Raw genomic sequence first — 15,677 nt, forward strand, 5'->3', positions numbered from 1 at the left:
TAAAGCTATAATTTGTCATGTGTGGGATTTCCACTTAGGTCTATTTCTTCGGGTATTCTGAACACTTTAGTCATATAACGAATGTAAAGAATATCCTATTAGATAGAGGGCCCTGTATGCTATCATCAGAATGTGACTTTCTCCAAAATATCATTTAAAAACATTTTGCACATATGCATGTACAAATGAGAATTGGAGAGTGTGCACACAAGCAAATGTGGTTCCAGATGGACACATTTACTTGATTTAGTATAAAGGTATTTTTACATTTCTGAAAACAATGGGTGGTCTAAAATACATTCCTGCAATATGGATTAGAAGTTCCCAATCATATGGTAAGTCGGCACCTTTCTCCCTCGTTGGGTTGGATTGAACAGTTCTAACAAATGGTAGTACTCTTCTGAAGTCTTTGTTTCTTCGAGATAAGAGAAACACTTCTACTCAAGTTTTGAAGAAATGGCCGAATCTTCAAAATTTTTATGGTCATTAATTACATAAAGTTTTACATCTACATGGCACGGGGAAGTTATTAGCAGCTAAGTCAAAAGTGGCAAATGATAAATACTTGGTGAAATGTTAAGACCAAAGACCAAAGTCCTATGGAAAATCATTTTATTCAATTAATTAAAAAACAACCGATCTGCAGATCCAGACGGTTGAGTATATGCACAATGTGTATGTATCCAAAAAGTAGCTGGAGGTGACAAATATATATATTTTCATTCTGTGTACCTTCTTGGAAATGATTCCCTGATTTTCTGAATATTTTGTGAAAGCTTGGGAACAAGTCGAGACCGTTTACAAAAAATGAAATACAGCTTCCATTTTTGTGAAAGATACACATTTCTATAGACTAGGAAGACATGACTCTCAATGCCTGTATTTAATTAACCTACCGTATTCTAGTCGGGAGAACTGTTTTCATTGTTTTGTGTTTGAACTACTTTTCCAGGCTTGTCCAACATAAGCAATGTACAGCGAATGTCACGTGCCCGTGAGTTTGGGCCAATCAAAGGCTTACTTTCTATATATTCACTTACTAGTTGGTGATCTTCTTTTAAAACTATACTTGTGTTCTGTAATACAGCTGATAAAATTACAAAAATTAATTGCAAATAAAAACAATAGAGTACACTTTCCCATTTTTCTACTTTCAGTCTTTGATCACTTTTTAATTTTTTCCTCCCCTTTCCTTATTTGTATTCATTTTGATGCCCATCAATTTGTTTCTCTATTACTGTTATTTTTGCAATTTTCTGGTTCCTTTGGAGCTTGCACTATTCTCTTTGATCTGCTTCCCTTCGAGCTTTATTTTTGGTGCTGTTTTTCATGTTCTGTAAAAAAATATTTTTGCCTCTCTTCCCTTTATTCTTTTGATTTAACTCCTTCTTCTTAGAACAAGAACAAACTCCAGCTTTGAGGGAACAGGTAAATGTTTTTAAAAGAGTAAGCCCTAAGAATCCTTGGCTTCGTGCTGATGAATAGAAATGGTTGAGAGCCTACTTCAAAGGCCCTCAAGAACAAAGAACCTTTTCTGAGGCCACTAACAAATCCACCAATTCTTTCTGACCCATCTTTGCCAAAAGATATGAGCTAATGACAGGAAAGACCTGTCTTCTAAGAGTAGCCAAGTAGGCTTGGGAACAAACATATCCTTGACATAATCAAGGAAAAACATACTGTTTATCTCTTTAATAACCATCTTGAGGAAAATTAACGTTACTCTGTCCTTTGTGCGGAACAATAATTGGATTGTGTGTTTCATTTATATCTGGACAAAGGCCAGGATATTGAAATACTTCTCAAAATTAGATTTTCTTGTTTAAAAATTAGATTTTATTGGCATTCTCTTTCTGAGATTTCTTCATTAAAAGCTTCATTAAACATAAATCTTCTTTTACACAGCAGAAAACAAAATTATTTTAAGGAGGTCATTTTAAAAGTCTTTTGGAAGGGGGGTGCTAAGCTGTCTACTGGTGACTTGTCTTGCCCAGGATCTGGCATTCCAAGGAAGAAATGATCATTGATCTTTGCCTACATGTGTCTTATATTAATTACATTGATAGTTGGAGCTATATAACAAGTTGTGTTCCAGTGTCTAAGGCTATTACAAATAGGCTACTTTTAAAATTTGGGGGCTAAGAAGTATGCTGTAGAGGCTTGATTTGGTGACAGTCTTAGGGGGCCTCTTTTGCTCAGGGGGAGGCGGAGTCATCCATCAGCTAATGTGCTGAAAAGCTCAATTGGGTTTTAAGTACATTTACATACTAAACTTTGATTACAGCTTCTGAACAGGAATGAGCACACTCTTCACAAGGGCAACAAGAGAAGTGACAACTATGTGGTTTTCCTGCCTTCAAACTGTTTCCTACTCCTCGTTCCCCGCATGCTTGGACAGACTCGCTTCCCAGCCACTACCCGACATAATTGCTCGGGCAGTGTTAGTGCAAACTCAGTTCTGCTCTCGGGTCTCCTGGTGCTGTTTCTGGCTCACACCTTTCTGAGGGAAGGATGATAATTAAATGGTTTGGTTTGAAAGGCCTTCTTGCCCACTGGGCCGTGAACTTCACGTGTAACAAATAAACAAATACAACGTGACTCGTCAATAAGGGGCAATCCTAACAAAGAGTGGTCCTATCTATAAGAACTCAGAGTAAAGATGTATGTGTCCTGTAAGAACCCTGCAAGTGGGAACATTCATCCTTTAATTGAAAACTAAGTGTAAAACATTTATCAGATGAGTAGATGTTTTTTTCCAAAAGGAGAACATACCAACAAAGAAAATCCTGGTCGTGGTTGTAACATATGAGCTTGTATCATTTTGTTAGTGTTCCACCCACCATCTTTTTAAGGAACTCACAGATAAAACGATCCAATCTCTGCCCCTGGATAAGTACCCCATGGATAGGAGATGAAGGGTGGTGACTTCAGGGCTCAGAGGAGGCTAGGGCTCTAGGAGTTGGGAGTTGGGACAGGACGTTGAGCAGATAGCACAAGGGAACCAGATTCTGAGGCTCTGGAAGCTGGGATGGGTTCTAAGCACCATATTTAGAGAGAAGATAGGACACTGGAACTGGATTCTAGGTCAAGTGTCAGCAAGAGTCAAGGTAAGAAACAAAGTGGAGCCAGCAGTTTTCAGAAGTGGTGCCTGGAGAGTCCCAAGGCCACTTGCCATGGGCTTGTCCAGCTCTCCTAGGGCATCTGAGGCTGAGCCTGAGGACAAAACAACTGTGTAGTTGGTCCACTCGTTCCCTCCCTTAACCCTGAAGTTAAAGGTTAAGCTTTTCTTGGCCTCTCTTGTTGGAAATCCTTTACTCTTAGGACAATTCAAGGTTAGGAGAAGGTCCCCACTACTTCCAATGGATTCATTCCTGAGCAGATGCAGGCACGGTGTGCTCAGGAATCCAGAGCCTCTGCAGTGAATGCTCTCAGTTTGGGTCTGGTGTTTCTCAGGCAGGCTGCCACAGCATAGGGTATAGAGGGTTGGTTCGGGGTCTCACAGGGCTGGAACTGGACAGGTTATGAACCTTGGACTTGGTCACTCCTTCCACACTCCGTGTCTCACCATACTTTCTTCAAACAGCTGGTCCAAGGAGGTCTCAAAAATTTAGTAACGATTAACAAAAAAGAAAATGGAAAAGTTTGAGCACAAAGAGAGTATTAGAAAAATGTAAAAAAGAGCAGCCAAACTGACCAAAAGTTAATTAATATTCACCAGAAGAGTATCTTATAGAGCAGAAAGCATGCAAGGGAATTATGGAAGGTTTCAGGACGCAATGACCCTGATGAGAGACCACAAAGCAACAGCACCAGAACTTCTGGGAGAGATGGAAACAGGGAATTAGTCAGAAAGACCCTAGTAGATTTTAGTTTACTCTTAGTGGTTCAATACCAATAAAGTGGACAGAAGAGAGGTCAGGCTATAGAAGATGTAAATGACATGATTAATCTGATAGCTACGAGTAATTTATATTAAACTCTGTGACTTGCAAATAGAGAATGTGTTGTCCTCTCTTCTGGATATGGTGGTCCTTTAAACTCCTGTCCATCTGAATTGGCTTCTTTGTCTATTTCATTCAGTTTCCTGGTTCTAATACAGTTCACGTCTAACATCTCCCACGTGTACATCTCCAGCCTGAACACCTCTGACTCCTGACTCATATTCACCTGTCTGCTTGACTTCTCCACTTGGTTGTATAACAGGCATCTCAAACTAAACATGTCAAAAGACCGAACTCTTGATATCCTGTGCTGGCAAACCTGCTCTCTCAGTCATCCCCAAATTAGTAAGCGTAAGTCCATTCTAGCTCGGGTCACACCGTTCTCCCATCTAATCCATCAATAAGCCATGTCAGCTCTACCTTCACAAAATACCAGCATCCAACTGCCTCTCAGTACCTGTACTGCTCCTAAACCAAACCACTACCACTGTTTACCTCCTCCTAGCCTCTCCACTTCTGCCTTAGGGCACTTATAATTTATTCCCTCACAACAGCCAGAGGTGGTCTCATTAAACATAAGGCAGATCATGTCACTCTTGTGCTTGAACCTTTGCATTTGAGTGGTTTCCTCTCTCAGAATAAAATCCAAAGCCTTATAATGGTCTGTAATAGTCCCCCAGTTATCTCTCCTATATGCCTTCTGCCCCTCTTCCTCTTACCCACTCTGTTCCAACCTCACTGGCCTCCTGGATCATGCCAGGAACACTGTCTGTTGCCTCAGGATCTTGGCACATGCTGTCCTTCTGCTCTTTCCCAGTTATCTATGTGGCATACTTCCTCACTTCCATGGCCTTTCCTCAAATATGGAAAATATTCTTTAAACAAGGACAATATTAGGGCATACTGACTTTCAAGAGCCATAGATGCTGGGATTCAAAACAGAGACTGAGTTAGGGGACATAGAATAACAATGATAAATATTTGCATTAGTGCTTTGCACTTTATCAAGCTATGTATTTTTTGAATTATGAAAACAACACGGTGGCTGCATGGTATCGTTCATGTTTCTACAGTGGGGCCCAAAAACTCAAACAAGCTACCTTGTCTAAGGTCACATAGCCAGTAACTTCTAGAATTAGAAAGCACAACCTTCTATTATTAAGTGCAGCTTACAGAGAAGGAGACTAAGTCAGTGGCAGGATACATAACCTGTCCAAAGTAAGCAGGTGGTTATGGTGGAGCTGGGATTTATACCTAAGCACTCAGGCTCCAGATCCTGGGTCTTTAGCCACCACATTAAATCTCTGCTTGGTCTTGGAACAATTTTTGTCTGCTTTGCTGAACATGTTAGATACGGTTTACAGTTGGACATAAGTGAATTCTCCAGTTGGGTAAGTTGAGATCAGCTGTGTTCACTGAACATTTCTTCAAGACCTACGTAGTTTAAGAAATACCATCTTTAAAAAAAAAAAAAAGAAATACCATCTTTGATTGAATTTAAGTGTGAAACATTTCAGCACAACTGCTAATTGTCAGATGTTGAAAGCCAGTCAAGCAGAGAGGTTTCTGGAAAACTCCATGACCACCCTTTCTAAGGTCGATGTTTTCTCCCTAAACAAAGTGCTCACTACTACACGTTGAGCAGCTCATGCCCTAGACTTTTCCACCTCAGCAGCAGCCTCCAGGGAGGCTCCTACAGGCAGAGGAAAGAGAACGCCTTACCTGGGGTGAGCGTAGGCCATCTGCCGGAACTCATTGCTCCAGTTAGGTCTTCCATAGAATGTTTTCTGCTTTAACCCCGTGATCACGTCAGTACTTTCATCCCAATGTAAAGCAATGTGAACGGCCTAAAATAAAAATTGTTGCATCAGGTGACATTTAGGAAAAAAAAAAAAAACAAAACACAACAGGAACCTGCTTCTAAATAAAAGATCAAGTAATTATGTTCATTTGTAGATAGAATACTCAAAAACATTTCTTCATGCAGCTAGAGATGCTTATCATTAGCATCAGAAATCACTGATTTTGCATTTTGGGATAGACATCATATCTCATTTATCTTTGTATTCTACCTTGGGCACTACTGAAACAAAGGGTTTGATGTGTGCCTGGGTGAGGTACAGTAACATGAACCTGGGAGGAATTTTCTTGACAAGGATTAGAGTAGTATGGTAAATATGGTTAAGGGACAGTAAGCATTAAGCTACTTCCTTTTTTCTACCAAACTGCTCAGAAATTAATCTCTGCCTCTGTTCCCACTCACTTAATATGAAACCTTAGGGATTTGAGAAGGGCACTGCCAGATTAAAATGATAGGAAACGTTCAGGAAGTGGTTGGATCTTACAGTCAGATCTACCTACTGGGTTGAAACGGTTTGAAGTGGACTGTCCAGGTTCTAGTGCTGGGAGGAGGCGGAGCCTGGCAGACAGACCTGGTGGCCAAGCACAGAGAGGGGCAGGATTGGAGCTCTGTGCCCAGCAATTTGCTTTCAAATTATATAAAAGCACCCAGGTAAGTACTGATTGATAAATAAGAGCCTGGGGCATAGCACTGCCTACTGATGATGTTTTAGGTTGCTGAACCCTGGTAGCTACTTTCTTCTTACCTCCTGGGATTTGTGTGTTCTATGCTCACCCCTTAGACACCGATGCAGCTCTTGAGTTCGTGTTTCACAACCTTTGGTGCTCCATTTGCTCATGTCCTCTGACTCATCTTGCTCCTGACCAGTTTGGCTAACAACCCTGCTGGGCCAAACCTTACCCCAGGTAAGGCCCCAACAGACCAGCTGGTGAGGGTGGACGGTGGTGGAATCACAGAAGCCCGGGCTGCAGGAAGTTGCCATCAGGCAGGTCTGACCCCAGGCGGCAGGGATCCTATCGGCATGGAGTTTGGGAATAGGGGACTCCAGGAGAGCAATAGTGAGAGTACGGCAGGATCCTCTTCTTGGCCAGGTTTATCAAGACCGAGAGGGAAGCATGAAGTAGGAGACAAGAGCTCAGGGACAGGAACTGCGGCAGTAGTTGAGGACTGAGCCTTGAAAAGTGGCAGAAGCCCTGTTATCAGAACTGGAAGTCAAGGTCAGAGTTGTGTCAGCCTCCAGATTAGAGCAGCACAATTGCAGCCCCACAGCCCTCTTGCTTAACAGTAGGATTGACTAGTTTCAGCTGTGGGCAAAGAAGAAGGCAGAGGCAGCCAATTTACTTTTGACTAAGTGCCTAAGCTAATGACCAGCTTGGGCCTATTCTCCTTGGCTTCTCCACCAACCATGTGGCTGAACATTGTTTCTCCTTGATTTTATATGCATTATGAAATACTATTTCTTCTACTTCTCTCTGACTCTTCTTTTCATTCAAGGACGAAATGTTAGATTTGTTTTCCTATGATCTGCTCCTGTCTCACAATGCAGCTGCCTTCCCAGTTTCCAGTCCTTTTTGGACCACTACTCCCCAAAGAACTTTCATTTTCATGGTCCCAGTGAGCATCGTCTACAAAGATGACTACTAACTTTCTCCCCGACACCCTCATCTTCCTGCCCGAGTAGAGTCCTGGGTCTTGAACTCCCTGAGCATATTTTTACGTAAATTTTTTTCTGTTCCTTCAAATTGATCATCATAGCTCAAGATGAATCTTCAAATACTGTGTGACTTCAACTTCCTTCCACATACAATTGTTGAGTGATTTCTATAAGCAGGCAGGGTACTACGAGTGAGCAGTACAAAAATAAAGAGAGAAGGTCTTTGCTTTGTGAAGAACTGGTCATCCAAGGGAGGGGAAGCCCACATGCATGACGTCAACGACATAAGTTAGACCAGGATCCTTCTTTACTGGAGATAGAAACAAAGTGCTCTTGGAGAAGTAGACAAGTTACACTGCTGAAGCCCCAAGTACTTTTGACTAAGAGAACTGGGGATGGCCAGGGCTTCAAAGAACCATTGCATGTCCTAGGCAGTGGGGAGGACAGAGGACATTAAGTGACGGTCAGGGAAATGGGACAGAGAGGGCAGATATGGAGGCATGCAAACACAAGGCATTGTCTAGTGGCTCAAGTGCCAGAGGCATGATGGAATTGCAACAGTTGGTTGCCAGCAGTCAGGAAGGGCCTTAAAGTCCTTGAGGAGAAGTTTGGGCATTATTTAATAGAAAAAAAAGGTCCCTTTCTACTTATGTTAGTGGTACTGTCAAGCTACCAATCAGTGATGTTCAAACATTTGGAATTATATTTGTTCCATATTTTTCAGCCCAGTGTTCAATTAATCTTCAAACCCTGTTGATTTGCCCTTCATAATACCTTTTCCATCTGTCCCTTCTGTTCTTGTCTTTCTGCCACTTTGAGGTTGTTGAATTCAGTTTAACAATTGGCTATTTCCAAAAAAGCCTTTTGATTCCTCACTGACAGAATGCACCAATTACTTTTTTTCTGGAATTCAAGCATCTAAAGAGTTTCAATGTGTCATGACAAAAATTTAAGAACACGTCAATTTTAATTTACTTGTATTCAGTAAAAAAGTATATCTTAAAGCATACTTTGAGAAGGGGGCAGAGATAGGATGGGGCAGAGTTGTATTGTCACAAAATCAAACAGGGCCTCAGTCTCAAAACTCCCAAATGACTGGGAATTCTGAGATGGACCCTTGAAATCAATTCACTGTAGAAGCTGAAGAGCAAGCACAGTGCTCGAAAGCAAAAAAAACCCAAAGACTGTATCTGTACTTCATCAAATGGATCATTAGTCAAAAATCCCATTTGAATAAGGAAAATTTCTGTTTGGAAAACATAATTAACAGTATTTAATTCATTATGGAATATTATGCAGCCATCAAAAACCCCCCAAATCTTGCCATTTGCAACTACGTGGATGGAAATAGAGGGTGTTATGCTGAGCAAAATAAATCAATCAGAGAAAGACAAGTATCATATGATCTCACTGATATGAGGAATTCTTAATCTCAGGAAACAAACTGAGGGTTGCTGGAGTGGTGGGGGGTGGGAGGGATGGGGTAGATGGATGATAGACATTGGGGAGGGTATGTGCTATGGTGAGCGCTGTTAATTGTGTAAGACTGATGAATCACAGACCTGTACCTCTGAAACAAATAATACATTATATGTTAAAAAAAAAAAAGAAGATAGTAGGAAGGGAAAAATGAAGGGGGTAATCAGAGGGGGAGACGAACCATGAGAGACTGTGGACTCTGAGAAACAAACTGAGGGTTCTAGAGGGGAGGGGGTGAGGGGTGGGTTAGCCTGGTGATGGGTATTAAAGAGGGCACGTATTGAATGGAGCACCGGGTGTTATACGCAAACAATGAATCATGAAACACTACATCAAAACCTAATGATGTAATGTATGGTGATTAACATAACATAATAAAATAAAATTAAAGAAAAAAAGATGTTTTAAGGCTCGTTCCCAAGGAACCTGTATTTCAAATTATCCCAAAGGAATAAATATTTAAGGCCGACTGCAAATAAGACCCTAAAAATTCATTTAGCTACTGAATTTTAAGCTAAGTCTTACCCAAAGGTACAGAGTCAAATTTCAGCAATGTCCCATAGGGCCTCTGTGTGTGTGTGTGTGTGTGTGTGTTTATGAGAGGGAGGGAGAGAGCAGGAGTACCCACTCTCAGGAACACATTCGTTTGTAAATTTAGTGATTAATATAAATCTTGGCTCAAACATACTTTCCTTAAAGTAAATATCAACAGGAGCAGCATACATTTCATAAACCTAGTGATTACTTCATTGTTAGCTTCCATATTTGAGGAGTTAAAAAAAGATTTAAAAGGTAGTAGTTATCATTCAATATTATCAACCCTGAAATTCTACCCTAGTGCAATATTTTGATATACATTATTTCTGGTAAACACAACTTTACTATTTCATTGATACAATATACTGCAGAACACGTGCCACAAAAGAAGATCCTCTTGATCTTAGGTGAATGAACATATGTGCACACAATTTCTAAGAATGTCTTAAGAAAAAGAAATCTCTAGATAAATCATGTATTCATAATGATTATTTTCTATAGATGTTCACATACATCACAATACAAAATGTCGAATGTAAACACTTTGGCTTTTTTTCTTGCTAACTCTGAATAGCTCAAATCATAGAATTAGAACCAATCAGGAGCTGAACAAGACAATATAGCTGATCGGTAATATTCGCCTCATGTCAATAAAATGACAAATGCAACCTTTCGTGACAGAATTCTTCTTGGATTTCCATACTTGGGATTCTTTTATTGCTATGATTTGAATACCTCTTTCTAACCTGGTTTATTTTATTTTTCCTTCCTTTTTAAGAACATACACATAATTCTTTCATGCCACCAGATAACTATAGAGCTCATTATTGACACTGTTCCTCTGCTCTTTGCTCTATTATTAGATGACTTATGTAATACTGATTATTCTGAATCTTGTCAATACCTGATTTTCATCCCAGCCAGTAAGAAATATATGATAACTCAGAAAATGAGCTTTCCCTCGCTCACTCATAAGTGTTTCCAGTGAAAGTAAGAGATCAGCAAACCACTCAAAAGCCTTTGGATCCCGGCAAATCCAGTAGAAATACACCTGTCAAGAGAGAAGACAAGAGAACGGATCTGTCCCTCTTTTCCATAATGTGCTGATAATCACAGACTACTTTATCTCCATTAAATTATTTGAGCTCAAATGGGCACTTCTGCAAAATGACATGCTTCTCTCTGCCAGGGAACAGTCACACTGTGATTTCTTTTGAAAAATTTCACATCGTGTTTGAAAAAGTCCAGAGTGAATTCAGAGTCAGGAGTCTGTGGGCTGTTGCCAGTTTCATTGGATGAGGATCAATTCACCACATTCCTGGCTGTGCTTCTTTTGAACGAGGTTAATAATCATAACTAGCTGTGCCTTTCATGGCTCCCAAAGGGGGATAAACCATTAGACCAACCCCCTTCATCTTTACTCATGACCTAAGCTTGGGATTTGAACTCCCTTCTCCAGAGACCCCAACGGCTTGTGCAGTAATCCACTTTACCATCATGACTTCCAACTTCTGGAGGGTGGAGATTATGGCAACTGCAGAATTAAGCCACACAGGCCAGAAGTTTCTCTCATCCAGACATATTAGTGTCCAAGAAAGTGGGGGGTGTTGGTTATGGTTGTGTGTCAACTACTATAATGGAATTATGTCTAGGAACATTTTTTTTTAAACTCTCTGTGTTTAGCAAATGGCATGTGACAAGAAGTAGTCTGGGTTTGCTGAAATAAAGGCTTAGTTTTTGCGCTTTGAGTTTTAGGTAATTGTATCTAGAAGAAACCACAGGAGAACGATCTATTAATTCTCTTGATTTTTCTCACTCTCCTATTCCTTGCTGCTCACTACTGTCTCTTGCACCCCCTCCCCAAAGAGACTTCTGTATTGCTTAACAAGATCTACCAGGAGGCTGGCCTTGACCTCCGCTGGGAAATATCTCCTCCAAGAGATGGTGTATACTCCTGCCTCCCTTCTCCACCAGCCAGCCTGCAAGCTCACAATCATGATGAAAGTTATACATGAGATTTAATTAACTGATCAAGTTCCTGAGGAAAAAAAAAATTTACAGAATGTATTTCAAGGCTAAACATCTTGTCTATTTTCTCCAGGTTTGTGCAGGAGTTTATAATATTAACAGTCAGTAAGAGCAAAAGCTAGTGAGGATAAGACCTTTTCTCTTAAGAAAACAGATGGACATAGGGGAAGGGAAAAAAAAAGAGAGGGAGACAAACCATAAGAGACTCTTAACTATAGAGAACAAACTGAGGGTTGCTGGAAGGTGAGTGGGGGATGGGCTAATTGGGTGATGAGGATTAAAGAGGGCACTTGTGTTGAGCACTGGGTGTTATATATAAGTGATGAATCACTAAATTCTATTCCTGAAACCAATATTACACTGTAAGTAAACCAACTAGAATTTAAATAAAAATTTGGATAAAAAAGAATTAGAGCCCAATATTGGTTGGACAGCTACAGCTCAGAAGGCATTTTCAATACTACTCCCAGCTCAGATAATAATCTCTAAGTGTGTTAACCCCCAAAAGGAGTGCTGTCTCTTTGCAGTTGTAAATCTGAGCCAATGGTTCCTTCTGTTGAACTCCCACATGGCCCCCCACAAGTATAGTGATTGTGTTCATCCACTTGCTTTTTGACTCAACAAATATGTATTCTGTACTGTTCTCTTCTCTGGAAATTTAAGAGCAAACAGAAGAGGCAAAAATTCACCGTTCTAGAGTTTGCGTGTAGAGGGAGAAGAAAGATGGTAATAAGTAAAACATAGAGTACATCAGAGAGTGATAAGTACTATGGAGAAACGCAAAGCAGGCTGGAAAGGGCTGCAATACCGAGTCAAATGATCAAGGGATAGGAACATTTGAGCAAAGATGAAAGGAGGCAGAGGAATCATGGTTGGGGCAAGAGTCCTACAGAAGCAGTGGGGCCTCTGGGGAAGAGCCAAGGGGCCGGTGTAGCTGGAGCTGTGAAGGAGGGGAGGGCAGTAAGAGATGAGGTCTGACGGGAAGGCTGGGAGGTACAGATGTGGGGTTTGGGGCCATCTTAACTTCTACTCTGAGTGAGCTGGGAAAGCACTGCATGGTGTTGAGCAGGGGAGCAACAGGGTCTGAGGAAGGATCAGGAGGAAGGATCCCTGGGAGAATGGAGGCCAGGAGGCTGACTTTATATCCAATGTTGGTGATGAGTACTGCTACCATCTTGCTTTTCAAGTTCCATCGTGCCTAATCTAAATTATTCTTTGAAAACCTGAGCCCTCCTTTTGACTTGCTTTGCTCCCGGTGGAAACAGAAAATCTATTGACTGAATTTAATACCATTCTTACTGATGCACCTCCCCTTCCTTCCTGCTCTCAGTAGGTTGTTTTACCTAGGAACATTGATGGTGGCATTTGGATGAGAACAAACATCATTGATTTATTTTCTTTTATTTCTACTCCTTACGGGACGTGCTTCAAATACATTCATATAGGAACAATATCCCCATTTACTTTTTAGAAAACTTGTCAATTTCAAATCCAATCTCAATCACATCCTTCCTTGAAAAATGCCCACATCTTAGCTTCCTGCTCACACTGACCCTTATCCTTTCAAATAGAAATCATGCCTGTCCTTGCTTTCTTGTGGCTTAGCAGTGTGTCAGCCTTCTTAGGGCTTGCCAAGCCTTTTATACTTTTTACTTCCTTGTAATGGCTTTGTGTGTTTTTCCCTCTGTAATTGACTTAGAGGTGACACTGGGCAGCTTTGGTGCAAGAGGCAATGAAGGAACACTGAATAGGCTCAGAAGTGCTTCAGGCAGAAAAAGAAGAAAAGAGACTTTGAACAGAGAAAGAGGCTATTGACTTTGACTCTCTTTCATCCTAACGGTGAGGGACACTCACTGTGAAGGGACAGGGCAGTTCCACTTCTGCATTTCGTCCAGTAGGAAGGACCTGGTCACTGGTAGAACAAATATCCCAAACAACAGACTACACCTCTGTGATCTGCCCAACACTCGCCCCTCCTTGGTGTCCACAAATAAAAAACCTGAAATCATTCACCTGTCTAAAGCCTGGCTTCCAGAATTCTGTAGCTGATATCAGAGGCCCCTAATACTTAAGGTTACTTTAAAAAGTTTTGTTAAACAGAAAGTCATCCTCCATCAAGAGATGAAAGTTCTGAACTTTCATAGCAACAAAGGTACTGGTTTTAGCAGGACTCATACCACACGTTTCTGTAGATCTAATGGAGTCCCAGATCTTTTAGGAGATAACTCCAAGAATGGACAATGGCTTTAGGGAGCTCTGTGTGCATGTGGCCTGTCACAGGTCTTCAGGTCACATCCTTCCTGGCATGGACCGCCATCCCAAACTCAGCCACCTCCACCTCGGAGGGCCTGGGTGTGAGCAACACGCAGTGCTGTGTTCTCTGTGAGTACCACCTCTTCCCCCATGCTCCTGCAGCTCTAAGAATTCTGCAGACATGCACATGGACCAGGTCAAGGTGATCTGGGGCCAGAAGGAAATGGACCTGTGCTACTTTTTGAGAAACAATTTCAGAAAATGAAATAAGAAAAGCTACTCATCTATTTGACTAGCAGAGTCCACAGATGCTCCCTGTCTCATGGCCTGGATAGGCATCCCCAAACACAGACAGAAGACACATCCACAGGTACAACCTGTGTTTCTTTAGATCCCAAATCCATTTCCTGAGGATGGACTGGGGACAAAAATATTTATTTATATATCTATTTATTTATGGCCCAGAACCTCTCCAAAGAAGGAAATTGTACATGAGGACACAGTGTTATGATGCAGAGTAATTAAACACTGTGAGCCCTTGAGTCCTCTAAGCTGTTCTAGACTCCCAGCTTCACCATCTATAAGCAGGGTAACTGGGGGCAGTTTTTTTAACTTGAACCTAGATCACCACGTATATAAACAAACAAACAAAACCACCTCTAGAACAACAACCTATGAGATTATTGTGAGGATGAAAGGTATGGTTCATGGGAGCATTTGGCACAATGTCTGACAAAGGCAGTAAGTTCTCAGAGCTCTTAGTTGTGATTGCTGCTCTCCTTGCTGTCGTGTGGAGGAGCTTACAGAATGAATACCACATGTTTATATTAGAGTCAGCAAGGGGAATCGTTTGCCTTACGTGGGGGTCTGTGTTCCCACTGGGCACTTGTGAATTATAGAGGTGGTGATCACTGAGAAGAGGTGAAGCCCAGCTTTATCCCCAGCACCGGTCTGGGATCCTCAGCATTGGTTGTAAGGGTGTGGTCCTGACAGAGGAATCCCTTCACCAGCAAAGCGCACTCCACGCTCTGTGTGTGCTAAACCCACAGGAGGCATTTTACGGGGTGCCAACATTGACCTTGACCTTGACCAATGCCTCCACCTAGGAGAAGGACAGTGGAGTTGCACTGTGACCTTGCCTCCTGGACAGTGCCCTCTGTTCCCCACTGTTATGAACTGAATGTTTGTGTTGTCTCCAAATTTGTATGTTGAAAACCAATGTGATGGTTGGTATTGGGAGGTGGGCCTTTGAGAGGTGGTTGGATTTAGAAGAGGTCATGAGAATGGGGCCTCCAATGATGGGATTGGTGTCCTTCTGAGAAGAGAAAGAGACCAGAGCTCTCTCTATCTCTGTCACATGAGGACATAGTAAGAAGGTGGCCATCTGTAAGCCAGAAAGAGAGGCCTCATCGAAACCCAACCATGCTGGCTCCCTGATCTCAGACTTCCAGCCTCAAGAACTGTGAAAAACAAATGTCTGTTGTGTAAGCCACCCAGTCTATAGTATTTCTGTTATAGCAGCCTGAACTATATGCTGTGTGCTAAGATATCCATGCTGTACAAAATAACCCAGAACTGACAGAAACTCCAAACAAGTAGGGTGATGGAGACTTTCCCCTGAGGGAATTGTGACCGTTTTCCAAAAAAAGAATTTTTCTCTCTAAAAAGATAAAGACTGTGACTGATTAGAAAACAAAAATAGATGTTTATTATCCCCAATAAATGGCAGCTATTATCGTCCCGGTGTTTTATTTTGTTGTTGTTGCAAAGGTCTTCCTGGATGATTATAATAGCAAACAAATTTTGAAGCAATTATGCCTTCTTATTGAGAAACTTCCTTAATGGGGCTTCCATGTCCCGTTTTAAGGAAATATAATTGTAAAACAATTTTTCTTTGTCAATTATTGTTAGTCTCTAAGACTTT

General features: G+C 41.3%; 1 protein-coding gene across 1 annotated transcript in view; it reads right to left on the minus strand.

The window, feature by feature from the left end:
• NOX3 (NADPH oxidase 3) overlaps positions 1 to 15,677 on the minus strand; it is a 56,191-nt gene that overhangs the window by 4,279 nt on the left and 36,235 nt on the right. Inside the window, exons 11-12 of the mRNA XM_045866175.2 lie at positions 10,377 to 10,523; positions 5,664 to 5,788 (exon numbers count right to left, since the gene is read on the minus strand). Coding sequence (XP_045722131.2) covers positions 5,664 to 5,788; positions 10,377 to 10,523 — 272 coding nt within the window. The remainder of the gene's footprint in view (positions 1 to 5,663; positions 5,789 to 10,376; positions 10,524 to 15,677) is intronic.

Source organism: Mirounga angustirostris, unplaced genomic scaffold (assembly GCF_029215605.1).
Source record: "Mirounga angustirostris isolate CCGP_5_RB_7025 unplaced genomic scaffold, mMirAng1.0.hap1 SCAF_8, whole genome shotgun sequence".
Taxonomy (NCBI): domain Eukaryota; kingdom Metazoa; phylum Chordata; class Mammalia; order Carnivora; family Phocidae; genus Mirounga; species Mirounga angustirostris.